The following is a 19,412-nucleotide window of genomic DNA, read 5'->3' as shown; positions in this document are numbered from 1 at the left end:
CGTGGACCAAGGCAGAACCGGAGACAGGTTTGGTAGAGGTGAGAACTTAAACTTCTTAATAACAAGCCTACGCTATCCTGGGGTCTACGCTAAGTCTATGTGTGTCACCTCACCTGACCCTCACAACCACCCCATGTGGTAGGTCTAGTATTTCACAGACGGGGCAACGAAGGCTCAGAGAGTTTAGGAAGGTCACGTGGGGGATAGGCAGTGGCTCCATCTGTACCACGCCAGGCTCTGCTGCTGCCCTAAGAGTCTGGGGAGGTGCTGAGAGGTGCCGAGTGAGGAGACTGGACCAGGATGAGTTACAGCAGTTAACGCTCGTATGTGACAAGTCCCTGGGGTTTGACCATAAAGGGAAGAGTGCAGGGCAGCCCTCCAGCGGATTCCCAGCCTGTAGTGCTTAATTAGAGGAGTTGCCGGATTACCAAAAGAAGCTTGTCATAGGGTGGCCTCACTTATATAAGGACGTTCTATCCATAACATGTGTTAATGTTAAAAATAAAACTGTCAGTTATTTTACCAGAAAAAATGGGTTTACCCGGGAATAGAGAATTGCAATTCAAGCCATTCAAGCTACGGCAAAACTATAGGCGAGTCCAGAGAACAAAGGAGAGGAACGCTCTTTTATGGGGGTAGAGGGGGTTCTGAGGGGCTGTTATAAACCAAAAGTCCACCAGAATAAAACGGGACTTTGAAGTGTAGTGGCTTTGCATTGACTGGGCTGTTGCTGGGCAAGGAGAAAATCTTTCTTCCTCCCGCTGGGGTAGTAACAACGTACAGGCTTCTTCCTGTGCGGAGTGCAAGATAGGTCTCTTCCTGTTGGGGTCTCAGCTGAGGAGGACTGATGGGGGTGTGAGAGCTCCCCCTTCTGGCCTCCTCACTCCATTTTAAAGGAGGTTTCCTTTATTTGACTTCAGACGTGGCTCTTAAGGGCATGCGTGGCTCTAAAGGGGGGCTTCTGCCATAATTTCAAAACCAATGAAACAAAGCAAAACTGTGGCTAGCAACCCGTTCGTTTTTACTTCCAAACAAGGTGGGTGAAAGACCACTCACCAGGTGTATGACTGACCATCAACCTGCTGAAGTTAACTGTGCTGACTTCCACCTTGCCGGGCTCTAAGCAGAGCCCCAAACTCCATGTTTGTTCTTAGGGATCAATCCTTTAGACAAGTGGTTGTTCATTCATGCGGGCAGTAAACATCTACTGTGCATCCACCACACGCTGAGCACCGGGCTGAGCCCTGGCACCCAGAGCTGACAAGGCCAACGGTTCCATAATCTTAGGGCTACGAAGGCAAAGTCCTAGGACCAAGACTCCATGCAGTAGGAGGCTCGGTTCCAGTCTCGGGGCTCATCAAATGCTTCTCCGAGAAAAGGTGACATCAAAACTAAGGACCTGAAGGATGACTAAAAGGTATCCAGGCAGGCCGGGCAGAGAAAACAGTTGCGGAGGGAAGAGGACAGTAGAAGCCTGGGGGCAAGAATGAGCTGGGCCTGTTGCAAATACTCCTGGCGGTCTGAGGCTGCTGTGCTCTAGCTGGCCACACAGACCCGGTCCACTTGCATCGGGAGGGCCGGCCCAGGGACAACAGCCCGGAGGACAGGACAGGACAGGACAGGACAAAGAAACCTTGCACGATGTGCCCCTGTCCTGCTCTGCCTCTGTTCTCACACTCTCATCAAGGCTCGAGGGCCAGTGTGCCAAGCGCAGCGGCAGCTGGCAGGGGCGGGAGGGGGCGGGAGGGGGCCCAGGCCTGCATTTTCTCCCCGGGACTCACTTCTTCCCTCTGGGTGCTGGTGTATTCAGAAAGCAGAGTTCATCCTCACCAGCCATTACAGTCCAAACATGCCTTCCAGGGGCTGTCTTACCAAGCCATTGCCCTCGCTAATATAATGTTATCAAATTTCTGATGCGGGTACTCTAAAGCAAATGTACTGTCACCGGCACGCCACTGGGCACATTTTTCCGAAGGAAAACAGCTGCTCACTGAATCTGTCGCTTTTCCTCTCCTCAGTACCATGCACGCAGAGCAAGAGCCTGCTAAGGGCTCTTCTCCCACCCCTTCTTCACGCGTGCTCAAGATGCAGCATCAGGTGTCTCCACAGAAGCCAGCAGGTCAGCCGCAGCACAGTTCCCGAGGAGCTTCCTGGATCACAGGACAAAGCCCTGACAACTAGAGCCTGTGCCTCAGAATCTTACGCCACAGACAGAAGAGCTTCCGGCTCACTAGTCTGCTTTCCTCATTTTATAGACCAGAAGGGAAAATGCAGTCCAGAGAAGTTAGGTAAAAGGTCTGAAGTCACACAGCCAGTGAGCTGTAGAAGCACGGGCCGGTTCCTGTCTAAAAAACCAGATCTACTACGCGGGTTGTGAGGCCTAAACAAGAGAGCCCTCACACAGCAGTGCCAGAAACGTGGGAGGTGTTCAACGAATGGTGACTGACTGCAAAACTTTGTCTCTTAGATCTCCGGAACAACCCACTCCCCCTCTCCCGGGGCCTCATCCTGCCGACTTCCCATGGAGGAAAGAAAACAGACTGGCAGCGGGGTTAACGTGTTCACAGTTGGTGTTTGGCCAACAACTGACAGGAGGTGAGCCAAACTCCCTCCTGGTTCTCAGATCTCTAGTCCCGTTCCCTGCCCTGCCAGATCCACTCCCGCCAGACTCTCTGTTGTCTCTGGAGAGCTGATGTGATCAGAGAAGACACCGCTGCGGTTGGAAGTGACCACTGAAGGGACTCGTGTCACCTTCCCTTTAGCCACTCCGAGTTGGAAGGGACTGCGCAAAGTCCATTTGAGAAGGGACAGACAGGGACTCGCAAGCTTTCTAGCCGGGAGGGTGAGGAGTACAAAAGATCCCGTAGACAGTCACCACAAATCTACCAATCGCTGACAAAAAAATCCCCCAGACCACAGGACAAGTGTTAACTTCCGACAAGACGACTAAATTGGCCAATCAGCTCCGGTTTTGCTCCTCTCTCACCCACACCAGCTCCTCTGCCCCCTCCCAGCCCCCTCCCCACACTTTAAAACAACCATCCAACCATGTAAATTCCCCAGTGTAAGTGTCTGTTAGTCTCCAGCAGAACTGTCAATGCTCATAAATTCCTGGCCTTCCAGATTGCACTGCGGCTATTTACTGGGGGGAGGGATGCAGCAGCCACTAGACAATAGCAGGAAGAGATTGGCCGAGCAGTAACTACTCTGGTTACAGCATCGCAATTCATGGCAGCATTTTGCTGGGAGTGTGCATCATCAGGGAGGAGAAACATAAAAAGGGGAACCTGGGCTGTAAATAGTTTATTTCGGCAATTCCTGATGTTGGCTGAATCATACTTTAATACAGAAATACATGAAAGCACCACTCTGGCGGTGACATGTGTTGCCACCTCATTACTCTTTTCAAAAGGGTCTTCCATCAGAGAGACACCTCGCTACAAATTATAGTGAAGAAAACAAAACCCTCACGCCCAGACTTATTAATAGGCCAGAAGGAAATGGAACCACGAGGATTTAAGGAAGCAGAGAACCCATGCAACAGAGGCCATGGGTGATCTGGGGTCCCTGGGTTGTGTTTCCATGCAGAGAAAATAGGACGAAAAGAAAAAGCTAGCGCTCTTCTGCCTAAGAGTCCGCTCCTCAACTGCACGTCTCAGTGTTTCGCAGTAGCTCTCATTTCCCCCATTCCTTAGGTGCATCCTAACGCACCTGAAGTAGGCTGACTTCTCCAGGGCACCCTACCTTCGTGCTCCTTCTCGGTGGTTCCCACTTTCTTGATCTTCCTGGGAGATTTCATAAAGAGGGGAAAGATGGTCCGTAAGCCAAGAATATCAACAAACTTATGACAATTGTCTGTACCCTCGGGTCCGATCATGGCATGGTCCAGCACTTTCAGGGCACTGCTCCGGGAGATCTTCTTTTCTCTGGGAACAAAAGAGGTTTCACATAAGGCATGGGGATGTTCTAGTCTCAGATAAAAAGGGGGTGGGGGGCGGATATACCGCAGTACCCATTATAAAGGGGGAAAAAAAGAAAGAAAGAAAAAAACAAAACAACTTGAATGTCCACCAATGAGAAAATTATTGCATAATGGTAGATCTACACAGAATATTACACACTTGTTAATAATTAGGAAAGTCTATAATAGAGTGAACGAGTTCTTATGGTCAGAATGAGAAGCACAAAAGGTAATATTCAAAATTCTGTATGAGGCATTACCTCAATTATGTGAGAAATACGCATTAAAAAAGACTAGAAAGACGTAGATCAAAATGCTAACAGAGGTTATTTCAGGGTGGTGGGATTACGAATCACATTATTCCTTTTTCTTTCTTCTTAACAGCTTTATCAAAATGTACTTCACATACCATACAATTCACCTATTTAAAATGCACAATTCATTGAATTTTAGTATATTCACAGATACGTGCAACTATCGCTACAGTCAATTAAAGAACATTTTTATTATCCCGACAAGAAATCCCCTACTCTTTGGCTGTCATCCCCCTACTCTCCCCATCCCACCCTAGCAACCACTGACCTACATTCTGTCTCTATGGTTTTGCCTATTCTGGACATTTCAAGTAAATGGTATCGTACAATAGGTGGCCTTTTGTAACTGGCTTCTTTCCCTCAGCACAATGTTTTCAAGATTCATCCGTGCTCTAGCATGTGTCAGTATTTCATTCTTTTCTGTAGCTGAATAGTCCATTGTATGGATATGCCACAATTTGTCTATCTGTTCATCCACTGATGAACATTCGATGTGTTTATACCTTTTGGCTATTACGAATAGCGCTGCTAAAATAGTCATGTACAAGTTTTTGAGTGGACATATGTTTCATTACACTTGAGTGCATGTAAACCAAGCAGCAGAGTTGCTGGGGCATATGGTTAACTCTACGTTTAACCTTCTGAGGAACCATCAGACTTATTTCCACATTGGCTACACCATTTGACATTCCCACCAGCAGTGTGTAAATGTTCTGACTTCTCCACACCCTCACCAACACTTGTCAGCTGACTTGTTGGTGCCAGCCATCCTCATTGGGTGAGAGACGGTACCTCATTGTGGGTTTAATTTGCGTTTCCCTGATAACTAATGCTGTCAGCATCTTTTCATGTGCTTACTCGGAATTTGTGTACCTTCTTCAGAGAAATGTCTATTCAGATCCTTTGGCCATTTTAAAATTAGCTTAATTATCTTTATTATTTAGTTGCAAGAGCTCTTTGTTCTGGAGATACAAGTCCCTTAACAGATACATGATTTGTAAATATTTTCTCCTATTCTAGGGGCTGCCTTTTCAACTTTCTTGATGGTATCCATCGAAGGACACAGGTTTTCAATTTTGAGGATGTCCAACTTACCTGTTTTGTTGTTGTTGCCTGCACTTTTGGTGTCAGAGCTAATTCGATAGCATGAGGATTTATACCTATGTTTGCTTTTAAGGGTTTAATAGTTTAAGTTCTGATATTTAGTTCTTTGACTCGTTTTCTGTTAATTTTCGGATGGAGTGTGAAGTAATGACACAACTTCATTTGCATGTGGACATTCAATGGTGCCAGCACCATTTGTTGAAGACTATTCTTTCCCCGTTCCAGGTTTTTGGCATTCTTATTGCAAATCAGCTGACCCCAGACACAGTTTTATTTTTGGATTCCGAATTACATTCTGTTAATTTACGTCAGTAACACACTGTCTTGATTACCACTGCTTTGTAGTAAGTTTTAAAACTGGGAATCCTACATTGTTCTTGTCTCAAGACTGTTTGGCTATTCTCGGTCCCTTGCAATCAACTCCATATGAATTTAAGGATCAGCTTATCAATTTCTACAATGATATCAGCTGGCATTTTGATAGGGATTGCGCTGAATCCATATAACTTTTGGGGGAGTACTGCAATCTTTCATTTCTTAGCTCTTCCTTAATTCCTTTCAACAATGTTTTGTGGTTTTCAGGGTATAAATTTTGCATGCACTTCTCTTGTTAAATTTATTCCTAGGTATCATACTCTTGATGCTATTGTAAATGGAAGTATCTTCACAGTTTCACTTTCGGATTGCTCATTGCGAGCGTACAACTGATTTTTGTAAATTAATCTTTATATTATCCTGCAACCTTGCTGAACTCACTTATTAGTCCTGATAATTTTTTGGTGGATTCTTTAGGATTGTCTACAGACAAGAGAACATCCTTTGTAAACAGAGAGAGTTTTACTTCCTCCTTTCCAATCTGGATGCCTTTTATTTCATTTCCTTGCCTAATTGCCCTGGCCAGAACCTCCAGTACAATGTTGAATGTAAATGGTGAAGTGGTGTCTTGTTGCTGATCTTAGGGGGAAAGCAGCCAGTCTTTTAGCATTCACTGTGATGTTAGCTGCGGATTTTTTGTAGCTGCTCTATATCAAAGGTTGGAGAAATTCCCTTCTATTCCTAGTTTAGGTATTTTTATCATGAAAGATGTTGGGTTTTGTCAAATGCTCTTTGCATCTTATTATTCCCTTTCCTGTTTTTCGTGTTTCTTTAATTTAAAAAAATATATATATATTTTTTAACGTTTATTCATTTTTGAGAGATAGAGAGAGACAGAGCATGAGCAGGGAAGGGGCAGAGAGAGAGGGAAACACAGCATCCAAAGCAGGCTCCAGGCTCTGAGCTGTCAGAACAGAGCCTGGTGTGGGGCTAGGACTCACGGACCACGAGATCACGACCTGAGCCGAAGTCGGACGCTCAACTGACTGAGCCACCCAGGCGCCCCATGGTTTTCGTGTTTCTTAATTAACATGCATTACTTTGAGAATTACAAAAGTCAAATTATTTTCAAGAAAAAAATACAAGTGATTTTCCCCCTCAAGTCCAAAGGTCATAAAATAATTATGCCACTGTCTACTGCTCTTGCAAACAGTTTTCTAAGGAGTATAATTTTCTATAAGCTTCCAGTGTTTTCTTTAACACTCTATGAGATAGAGAGGAACAAGTCAGTCATTTCATATCTTGGTAATCAACCAAGTAAATCAACCAATCCAATATTCAATATTTACTGAGCACTTACTCAGTACTGTGGAAGACACAAGAGAAAAACAAAAATTAAGACATGGCTTCTGCTTTCAGAAACATGTAAATCTATTTAGGGAGACTAAATTAATGTGAAATAATCAGGCAAAAGTATAAGTTGGCAAATAACTTTTTCCCCATTCGATCTACAAACATTCATTGGATACCTCTCATGTGACTAGGATAGACCAAGTCTCAGTCCTCATGGAGCTTACACTCTTACTGCAGGAGACATACGGAAAATCGCACTTGATAGTGTTAGGTGTGATGGAAATAATGCAATGTAAAAGAATGAATGAATGGAGAGGATATTTTGAGTTAGGTTACTGCAGAAAGCCTCTTTAGGGGTAACATTTATATTGAGATCTGAGTGTTGACATGAATTGGTCTGGAACATTTTAGGGGCAAAACATTAAAGGCAGAAGGAACAACAGGTGCAAAATCCCTAAGGTGGAAATGGGCCGGCATGGTCAGAGAACAGACAGAAGACTGGCATTTTTGAAGCATAAAGGAACAGTATTCCTAGCTTAGATCTGAGGGGAAAACATGGGCCATATCAAAGGCCATGCCACCTTGTCTTGTATGGCACAATAAGGCCTCCAAGTAAAGAACTGGTTCTAGGAGTGAAGCAGATCAAATTCAATCATGTTTGTTCTGAGACTGTTATGTGTTAGTTACTTTAGAGGGAAAGAGAGATTAGGTACATGTGGGGGAGTATAGGAAAAAACAGATATATATGTAAATATTTGAAAGCAGGTGAAAAAGTAAGATGGGTGACTGTGGGTTACTCCTAGTAAAGCCTGGAGAAGAAAGGCCATCAGCTTGAGGAGAAAACAAGGGTAAAAATTTTTCAAAATTATATTTTGAAGAATACGGACAATTCAGTCATATTTTTAGGGTGTCAAGAAGCCAATGGTGATGAGGATACTAAAGATATAAAAGGGAGAATGGACAGATGGAGAAAGGTCACGGTCAGGCAAGAGGAGGCAAGGCCTGACCAAAAAGGGCCCAAAGCCCTTCACCCAGTTTCTCACCTGAAAGCCAAGAAAAGGAATTGGAAAGAACCTCCCTTAAAGGAATCGGAAATAACTTCTCGTTGATAGTCTTTTGCAGAGGAAACGCTATTAAGACATCGCATTATTTAAGTGCTAAAGATGATGAGGCACGCTTATCCTAGGTCAGACTAGCCAGCCCAAATTGGGTCCTGATGAGTTAAGAAAAGGAGAGGAGGTAAAAAGCTTGTTGACAGAGCCCCCTTGGTGCTGGCCCATCCCTGGCTTACCTGAGGCTGTTCCATTTCTAGCATTGAATGTACCACAGCCTGGGAAACCTCTCAGTCCCAGGCAAACCAAGACAGCTGGACATCTTACTTGGTGCCTACCTCAAAAGACCAAGGATGTACTGTGAATATTCCTACCTTTATTCCCCTGGCCACAGAATTAATCAAAACAACGCACAGATACTCACAAGTGACATTCAACACAACTACTGAGTTTAAAAGAAAAAAAATGGCTACTACTGAGCACGTGCCTTCACGCAGCAGGCACGACACTAGCTGCCAGGAATTATACACTCCTTGTCTTTAAGCAATGTAAGGACAGTTACACAAAAGTAATTTCAAAAGCCCAAAGCAATAGAAACTAAGTCCAAGGAGGTGAGAGGTGGAGATAATTAACTTTATCTGGGAGAAGTCAGTGAAGGTGTCAAACGGACAGTAACATCTGAACGGAGTCTGAAGAACGAGCATTTGCCAGGCAGAGAAGGGCGTGCAGCGCCACCGGGGGCAGTGTGCGTAAAGAGCACGCGCGAAGGTACGGTAGGCAGTAAGAGCGTGCCACGTAGGGGACCAGAGGTAGCTGTGAATGACCTGGGTTGGAAGAGGACGAAGGGGAGGCAGGCAGAGGTCGTGACAGGCCCTGGATGTGCTGCCGGGCCCCTGGTCTCCATGCCATAGATGTTGAGAAGCCATGAGATGTCGAAAACGAGGAGGACACTGGATGGATACACTCTAGCAAGCTTACTCTGGCAGCAGTGTGATGAAGGGACTGGAGCGACAGAGCTTGGAGGCAGGGAGGTCAGTCAGGAGCCCACAACAAGCTAAGTGAAAAATGACAAAGAGCTCTGAGTACCATAAAAAAGGCACGTTTGTGAGACATGAAATCTTAAGTATCAGGAGCAGAGTAAACAAGGTTCCAAATTCAGCAGGAAAGGGTTTTCTGCGTCAAGCTAAGTCTGTCAGGAAACGAGACAAATAACATATTTGTTTTCACTGTAGCTGGACTTAAGCACCCTACTTTACAAACTGAATCTGCAAAGGTCATGACTAGGGCAGATAATGATGTGAGCAGAAATTAGGAAACTGAGATATAACATCCTCATTGTTCAGTCACTCAGGAAAAGGCCTCTCGAAATGAATGATGGTCATGTTCCAGGGCACCTTCAGTTACCACGCAGCATACATTTAAACCATTTCACAAATAACACAGAACTGGTGGAAATACTAAAGGTAAAAAACTCTGATTCAGCCAAGCCTCGCTCTTTTTTCCTGCCTAAGCAAATTCAACAAACAAAAGATTTAAAAAGTAAAAGCCTTCTTCACATAGGCAGTGTGAGACACGTTTAAAGGGGGCAGTAATTGCATATTGATCACCATTTAGGCAAGCTGCATGGAGGTGAACTTTGGAATATTCATTGGGCTTAAGTTCAGGCTTTTAGCAATCAATAGCTGTTTGGCCTGACTTTCTTGGGTTGACTTTATTTGAAATATTTATTCTACTGGAGGACAAGTAGTTTATCTTAGTCTTGTCTGGGTTCATCAGGTTGTCGATCACGCCAGGACCAAAGTGAAGGTTAGCCTCTATAAAAGTGGGTGGTTGTGGGAAATGACAGAGTCATCTACGCTCCTCATTCTGCCAAAGTGAAGCTTCTGATGAGGAGGAAGGGATGGGGAGAGGGAAGTTTCCACTGTTGTTTTAATTAGCTTGTTCTTCTTCATTATACAAGAACGCTTTTGCAATGAACGTTCATTCTGAGTATACTTTTTTCTGTTCATTTATTCTTTCATCAGATATTTCTGGGGTGCCTAACAGGCGCCAGATAGAAGTTGAGGACACAGAGGCAGGCCCAGCTCATGTTTGTGAGGCGCTCAGTTCACAGGTGACACAGATAGGCAGACAACGGGTATACTGAGAAAAGCCAAGCACCACAGTGGAGGTTTTATTCTACAAAATAGAACACGAATGCGGGAAGGAGGGCTGACTGTGTCTGAGTGGGGGAGGCCTCACAAAGGAGATGATGCCCGAACCGAGCTTCACTGACGTCCTTCCCAGACACGCAAAAAGGGAGAAGGGATTTCAAGCAGCAGGAAACAACGGCACGCGCAAAGACACGAGTAAGCATGGACCATCTGGAGAAGTGGGGCATGGTGTGGCTGCAATACAAACAGCAAGAGGGGCGGCAGCAAAATGTGTATTAGATTACACTTGCCACACTGGATCGGGAGGGATTCGGTGTGGTATTCGGTGTGGCGGGGCGGGCGCAGAAGAAAGGGGGGAAACACACCAGAGGCAGTGATGGGTAAAAAGGGCAAAGTACTAACAGACTAGGAGGGAAAAGGACTGAATTCGGATTGAACCTGAGGTACCCGTGAAACATGGCAGTGATGTCCAGCTCAAACTTACAGGTCTGAAGTCCAGGAATGCTATTAAAAATAGGGGGGAATGTGGAAGAATTATTAAATCTATGGGCAGTGTCTAAAGCCATGGCATGAATAAGACCAGCCGGAAAGGGTGCAGATAAAAGGGATGCAACCTTGGAGGAAAGTTACTTGCAGGACAAGTAAAAGAGTTGTGAACTCCACTCCCTCCCTAACCAAGAGACTGATGAATGGGGGGGAAAAAAAGAGAGGTGACAGGCAGTCTTTAAAAGATACTGTGAACCACAAACTAATCCTGCAAGAAACTTGGATAATGCCATATGAAATCACTATTATTCGCTTCACAATACACATGCTAAAGTTCACTTCCTTTTAGCTCCCAAAATAGAAGATCGCTTTCCAGGATCCAGGATTTCTATGAATTAGACTGTGAGATCAAGGTAACTAAATTCATAGTTGCTCTCAAACTACAGTGCCAAAGAACACTGGTGCTCTGGGAGATGCTGAGATATTCTACCGCTAAAATAGAATAAGGGTGGTCTTCTATGTTCTGGACACAGTTTTTACAATTTTCCATTTCAGTTCCCATCCATTTTTCATAAACTGCTGGTACCAGCCACTGCTTGACTGCCTGTGCCAGAAAACAAAACAAATATGTGGGAAACAGCGGTTAAGATTTTGGTTTGTAGCACTATGGTGGGCCAGTTATGCAGAGAAATCACTCACAGCAGAGCTGACAGTAAAGTAAGATGAACAATCAATGACCAAAACCTAGGGCTCTAAAGAGCACAGGCTGGCAAACTTTCGGGAAAGGGCCAGACAGAAAATACTATAGGTTTCATGGGCCATTATGGTTCCTGTAGCATCTTTTTCTGGGTGTTTGTGTGTGTCTAAAAATATATACGACACTTTAAAGATATGAAAACCATTCTTAGCTTGCTGGTCACAGAAAAACAGACCTCAGCCAGATTTGTTCCACAGGCCTTAGTTGCCAACCCCCAATAAAGAGGGTCAACAAAGCTCAAATCTGGTTCTTCAAAAAGACGAGTAAAATTGACAAAACTGTGGCAAGAGTGATCAAAAAAAAAAAAAAAAAAAAAAAAGAGAGAGAGAGAGAGAGAGAAAAGGCACACACACACAAAACAATAACAGGAATGAACTGAAGGGGAAAAAACTACAGGTACAGCAGCTATTAGGACAACAGAAGGAATAACTGCATGCCAAAAACTTGGAAAACAGGTGAAATGGACAAACTCCTAGAAAAATATGAATTCCCCCAAATGACTCAACAAAGTAAGAAAACCTGAACGGGTCTATAAGCATTCAGAAAACTGAATCAGTCGTTGAAATCTTCTCTCAAAGAAAACTTAAAGTCCAGAAGCAATCACTATCAAGTTCTACCAAACATTCAAGAGGGAAATAATTCCAGTATTACTTAAACTCCTACAGAAAACAGAAAAATAAGGAACATTAATCAGCTCATTTAATAAAGCTCAAACAAACAAAAAACAACCTCTGACACCAAAACCTTCCTGAGAGTAAACTTACAGGCCAATCTCACTCAGGTATAGATATAAAATTCCTAAATAAAATACAGAATCCTAGAGAACATTAAAAAAAGATGGGCCTCTTCCAGGAATGCAAGGTTAGTTCAACATCAGAAAACCCATTCATTTTCCCTCTATTAGCATTAAAAAAACCATCTCGATAAATGCAGAAAAAGCATTTGATAAAACTGATTGATCAATTATATAAGATCTGTGACATCAGAAAGAGAAGAAATTTCCTTAATCTGATAAATGCTATCCCCCCCAAAACTCAAAACAAACATTATACTCAAGAAAATATATTCCTTTTAACAGCAGGAATAAGACAAGTTTACCCTTGATCACTACTCCTTCCTATTCAACACTGCATTAGAAGTCATAGCTAGTAATTTTTTAAAAAAATGTTTATTTACTTTTGAGAGAGAGAGAGAGAGAGAGGAAAACAGAGAGAGACGCAGGGCTCAAACTCACAAACTGTGAGATCATGGCCTGAGCCGAAATCAAAAGTTGGACGCTTAACCCACCGAGCCACTCAGGCACCCCATAGCTATTAAAATTTAAACACACACACACACACACACACACACACACACACACACACACACACACACACATTATTAAAACGAAATGTGATAGAAAATAATCTTGTTCCCACCTATTAACTCTCTACTCCCTAAAAGAGGCAAACAGCCAGAGGTTTGCTACTAAAGGTTTAACAACTAGCTCCCCAGGAAAAAAGTGCTGATTTGTTGTATTTTCCTACCTACATGGTATAAATACTCCCACCATAGCTGACTGCGAGTTACCAATGTGACACCACTAAACATGGTATTGGAAAGAGAGATGCAGAGTCAGCTTTCATGAGCTTTCATGAGCTTATATGAGCCAACTCAAACAGATCACTGCTGATACATCCCTCCGCCCACTATAGACATCAAGGTTGGCCATGTGACTTTGTGGCCAATAAAATGTAAGTGTAAGTAACATATGTGTCTTTAGAGAAGTTTTAAGATTTATTGCATTATTCAGTCTTTTCTCTCTGCCACAAGAAAGTCACGTCCCACTGAACACCGTTCCTTTAGCATGAATCCCAAAATAAAGACACGAAGCAGAGCTTCAGATGGCCAGGGATGGGTGTATCGGGAGTGAAAAGTAAACATCTGTCACTGAAAGTCCTTGAGACTTCAGAGATGTTACCGCAACAAAATTGGACTGATACGTGACATAGCAAAGTTGCTTAATGTAAGATCAATATGTAAAAGTTAATTGTATTACTGTCCACTAGCACTAAATAGTATGAAAATGTACATTAGAGAGTATTTTTTAAAATATATAATATGCTCTTGCCTTCCACTTTGGGCCAAGATGGAGTAACAGGGACTAAATTTATATCTCCTCTCACGCCCAAAACAAACAAAGGACGAAACATATAAAACAATGGTTTTTGGACACTTGACATCAGGTAGCACCAAGACAGTGATTCCTGAGACAGGGAAACACATGCCATGAGCCCAACTAGCTGCTTGGAGAGTTTCCAGGCCTCCAAGCAGGGAGGAGACATAGTGCAGAGGAGGGCAGACCGATGAAGGGGAGTTCATAGGGCACAGTACCAGACCAAGAGCTGCACAGGGGTCTGCAGAGGGCCCTCTCTGAGTCCTCAGTTGAGTACTTACTAGAAATGCATGTGAGGAAACTAACCAAGGCTGCAGGAAGGAACCACCTAGAAGAAGAAGGGGCAAACAATGCCCAGAACTCACCGAGGGCCAGGAATAGTTTGGGTTCCCAACAGCTGGAGTGAAAAAACTTTCTGAATTCACGGTGCATCAGGTGAGCACTAAGGAGGGCACGGTTTCAGTCCTTCAGTCCTGAGGCAGAATCAGCCAGACTAAAGGCTAGTCCAGTCCCACCTAACAGAGCTTAAGAGTAGGCCTCCGAAGGAGCAAACTACTCCCAGTAACTTACCTGTATCCTAGAACAAAGCTCAAAAATATTTATAACGAGACACACCCACACACCCAGCATCCAATGAGGTAAAAGTCACAATATCTTAATTTCAGAAAACAATTAACAGGCATTTAAAGAGGCAGGAAAATATTAACCATAAAGAGGAGAAAAATAATAAAAATAACAGTGATGACAGAATCAGAAGACAAGGACATTAAAAGTTATTATAACTATACTTGATTTAGTCAAGGTAGAAAAAAGCTTCAGTATGCTAACTAGAAACAGGGAAGATATCTAGAGAAGAAAAATACAATGTGTGGTGAAAAATACATGGGATGAGAATAAGTGCAGAAGAAAAGAGTGAGCTTGAATACATAACAATAGAAACTACCTAAAATAAAACACGGAAAGAAAAAACAGACTGGAAAACATTAATAGATTACCAGGGAATTGTGGTTGGATAACTTTAAACAGCCCGATATACATGTAACTGGAGTTTCTGAAAGGAGGATAGGGGCAGAAAAAAAAATATCTGAAAATACAAGATTGAAAGATTTCCACATTTGATGAAAACAATACACCCACAGATCCAAGAAGAACCCAAACACAAGAGATAGGAAGAAAACTACCTCAAGGTACATCATAACCAAACTATTCAAAATCAGGGAGAAAAGATCCTAGAAACATCCAGAAAAAAGGGACACGTTACATACAGAAGAACTAATACGTAAGGATGACAGCAGACGTCTCACTGCAAACCAAGCAATACAGCAGACAGTGAAGCAACACTCTTAAGAGAATTGAAAGAACTCCCACCTCCCCACCCAGTAACAAAGAATGCTATACCTGGTGAAGATATCATTTAAAGGAGAAGGCAAATTTTTTTCAGACATACCCAAGTTGACAAAAGTCATCACCAACAGACCAGCAGTACAAGATGTGTTGAAGGAAATCGTTTGGGAAGAAAGAAACTGATACCAGATGGAAATCTGGATCTACAGAAGAATAAAGAACACTGGCAATGGCTAATATGTTCATAAAAGTAAAAGACTTTTTTCTTACTTTAAAAAATCTCTTTGAAACATGATTGATTATTTATGGGGCACCTGGGTGGCTCACAAGGTTAAGCGTCCAACTCTTTTTTTTTTTTTTTAATTTTTTTTTTTTTAACGTTTATTTATTTTTGAGACAGAGACAGAGCATGAACGGGGGTGGGTCAGAGAGAGGGAGACACAGAATCTGAAACAGGCTCCAGGCTCTGAGCTGTCAGCACAGAGCCCGACGCGGGGCTCGAACTCACGGACAAGCGTCCAACTCTTGATTTCAGCTCGGGTCATGATCTCTTGGTTTGTGAGATCGGGCCCCACACTGGGCTCTGGGGTGTCAGTGCTTGGGATTCTCTCTCTCCCTCTCTCTGCCCCTCCCCTGCTTTTGTGTGTGCGTGCATGTGCGTGTGTGCGCTCTCTGTCAAAAAAATAAACATTAAAAAAACATAATTGATTATTTAAACAAAAGATAAACAATATGTATTAGAATTTATAATATATGTAGAAGTAAAATATATGACAACAAAAACATAAAATCCAGGAGGGAGAAATGAAAGTTTACTATTGCAAAGTCCTTACACTACAGATGAAATAGTACACACTACTTGAAGATGGACTGTGATAAGATGTATACCATCAATTTGAAAACAACCACTAAAAAAGCAAAGAGAAAGAGCTAAGAAGCCACCTAAGAAAATAACATGGGATAAAAAATGTTAACCTAAAAGAAGGCAGATGAAGCAAAAATGGGACCAAAAAAGACATGAGAAAAATAGAACAACCTGCAAGAGGGTAGATCTAAACTCAATCAGAAACCACCATATCAAGGGTCACATTAAATGTAAATGGCATAAACATTTCGATTAAGTGGCAGCAATTATTATGGGGTTAATAAAGAAGACTCCAATGTATAATGCTCACAAAAACCCCCACATCTTAAATATAAAGACACAGGGGTGTCTGTCTGGATAGTTCAGGCGGTTAAATGACCGACTCTTGATTCAGGCTTAGGTCATGATCTCATGGTTTGTCAGTTTGAGCCCTGCACAGGGATTCTCTGTCTCCCTCTCACTCTGCCCTTCCCCTGCTTTCTCTCTCCCTCTCTCAAAATAAATACATTTTAAAAATATAAATAAAAAAATAAATATAAAGACACACAGGCTTGCAGATGGCTATCTTCTCACCATATCCTCATAGGGCCATTTTCTCTGTGTGCACACCCTCCTGATGTTGTCCCTTCCTCTTCTCATAAGACCACCAGTTTTACTGGATTAGGGGCCTACTCTTATGACCCTATTTAACCTTAATTACCATCTTAAGGCCACCTTGGGAATTTGGGCATCAACATATGAACAGGGGAGGGGACAAAATTTATTTCATGATAGATGGTAAAAGATATACTATGCTTATACTAATTAAAAGAAAGTTGTGGTGGCTATATTAATATCAAACAAAGTAGATTTCAGATCAAATAACATTATCAGGGATAAAGAGAGTCATTTCATTATGATAAAAGAGTCAATTAAGCAAAACAGCATATACTCCTAAATGTTTAACCACCTAAAAGAATTTCAAAATACATAAAGCAAAAACTGATGAAACTCAAAGGAGAAACAGACATACTCACAACTATAGTCAGAGGTTTCAACACCCCTTTTAATAACTGATAAAATAAGTAGACAGAAAATATTTAAGGATATAGAAGACTTGAACATGACCATTAACTTAACCTGACATTTACAGAACATTCTTTTCAACTGCACAGGAATATTTAACAATACAGGCTGTATTCTGGGCCAAACACCAGTCTTAATAAATTTAAAAGGGTTCAAATCATATAAAGTATGTTCTCTGACCACAATGGTATTAAAGTAGAAATAACAGAAAGATATGTGGGAAATCCCCAAATATTTGGAAACTAAATAACACACTTCTAAGTAATTCATGGGTTAAGGATGAAATCAAAAGAGAAATCAAAGTATTTTGAACTGAAAATACAATATATCAAAATGTGGGGGCACCTGGGTGGCTCAGTCAGTTAAGCATCTGACTCTCAACTTTGGCTCAGGTCATGATCTCACAGCTGTGAGATCAAACCCTGCCTCAGGCTCTGCGCTAAGCATGGAGCCTGCTTAAGATTCTCTCTCCCTCTCCCTCTGCCTCCTTCCCCATTCACACTCATGTGTGCAAACTCTCTCTCTCTCAAAAAAAAAAAAAAATATATATATATATATAAAAGAAAGTGTATACAACAAGGCATAAAGCAGCAATTAGAGGAAATTTTATAGCATCATATGTTAAAAAATAAGATCTCAAATAAATGATCTCAAATTCCCACCCTGAGAAATCAGAAAAAGAATAGCAAATTAAACCACAAGTAATCAGAAGCAAAAAAAAAATTGATCAGATCAGAAATCACTGACATAGAATTGAAAAAAAAAAAAACAGCACAAAAAACCAGAGATAAATCAGTCAGAAAAACTTGATTCTCTGACAAGATCAACAAAATTGACAGCCAGACTGATTAGGGAAAAAAGGAGGCATCAATGGCTAACACTGGGAATAAGGGAGGGCACATCATTACAGATTCTATAGATTTAAAAGGATAATAAGGGAATATTCATGAACAACTTAATGCCCATAAGTTTGGCCACCAAGATAAAATGAATCCTTGAAAGACACCAACTACCTAAGTTTACTCAAATAGAAAAAAATAAAAATCACTGGAACAAATTTAAAATTTATATTTCATCAAAATTTAAAACTTTTCAAGACTACTTTATGAAAATGAAAAGACAAGTTATGGGCTGGAATAAAATATTTGTAAAACATATATCTGACAGGGGCACCTGGGTGGCTCAGTCAGTTAAGCGTCTGACTCTTGATCTTGGCTCAAGTCATAATCTCACGATTTGTGGGATCGAGCCCCACATCAGGCTCTGCACTGACAGTGTGGAGCCTGCTTGGGATTCTCTCTCTCCTCTCTCTACCCGTCCCCTGCTCGCACGGTCTCTCTCTCTCAAAATAAACATTGAAAAAAATTATTTTTAAAACATGTATCTGACAAAAGATTGTATCTATGATATATAAAGGATTGTTATAATTCAATAATAAGACAAACAATCCCTCTCCCCCCAACCAAAATGAGCACGAGATTGAACAGACACCACCAAAGAAGACATGTGGATGGCAAATAAATACATGAAAAGTCACCCAATATCATCAGCCACAAGGGAAATGCCAATTTTTTTTACAAGTTTATTTTTTGAGAGAAAGAGAGAGAGAACACGGGCACAAGCGGGGGAGGGGCAGAGAGCGAGGGAGACAGAGTGGATCCAAAGCAGGCTCTGTGCCGACAGCAGAGAGCCCCATGTGGGGCTCGAACTCATGGACTGTGAGATCATGACCAGAGCTGAAGTCAGACGCTTAACCAACTGATCCACCCGGGCGCCCTGGGAAATGCAAATTAAAAGCACAAGACATCTATACACACCCACTAGAATGACTGACACAAAAAACAGTGACCATACCAAGTATTAGCGAGGGTGTGGAGCAAATGCCAGTCTCATACACTGTTGGTGGGAATATAAAAACGGTACAGTATGACAATTTTGCAAACAGACTGACAGTGTCTTAAAAAGTTAACCATATACCTATTACATGCCCCAGACTCATAGGCATTTATCCAAGAGAAATTAAAAATACATGCACCCAAAGGTACCTACTTGAATATTCATACTTTTGTTTACAAGAGCAAAAAACTGGAAGCCCATATGTCCATCAACAAGTGAATAAACGATCTGGGATATATTTCTAAAATGGAATGCTACCCAGCAAAGAAAAAGAACTAATGATACACATGGAATGAATCTCAAAATAATTATAGTTGGTTAAATACGCCAGACCAAAAAGAAGAGCGCATACTGTATGACTCCATTTGCATAAAGTTCTAGAAAATGCAAACTAACCTATAATGGTCAGAAAGCAAATCAATGGTTGCCTGGAGACGTGAGGTGGAGGGAGAGGAGTTATAGATTACCAAGGGGTACAAGGAAACATTTGGGTATGATAAACATGCTTATTGCCATGCTTGTGGTGATGGTATGATAGGTCTACACATACTGCAAAACTCATCAAATTGTATACTTTAAATATGTGCAATTT

General features: G+C 42.1%; 1 protein-coding gene across 1 annotated transcript in view; it reads right to left on the bottom strand.

The window, feature by feature from the left end:
* CTNNBL1 (catenin beta like 1) overlaps positions 1-19,412 on the bottom strand; it is a 162,928-nt gene that overhangs the window by 58,494 nt on the left and 85,022 nt on the right. Inside the window, exon 11 of the mRNA XM_060617361.3 lies at positions 3,745-3,926. Coding sequence (XP_060473344.1) covers positions 3,745-3,926 — 182 coding nt within the window. The remainder of the gene's footprint in view (positions 1-3,744; positions 3,927-19,412) is intronic.

The sequence above is a fragment of the Panthera onca genome, chromosome A3, assembly GCF_046562875.1.
Source record: "Panthera onca isolate mPanOnc1 chromosome A3, mPanOnc1 haplotype 2, whole genome shotgun sequence".
Classification (NCBI taxonomy): domain Eukaryota; kingdom Metazoa; phylum Chordata; class Mammalia; order Carnivora; family Felidae; genus Panthera; species Panthera onca.
This window is presented reverse-complemented; position numbering and strand designations above follow the sequence as displayed.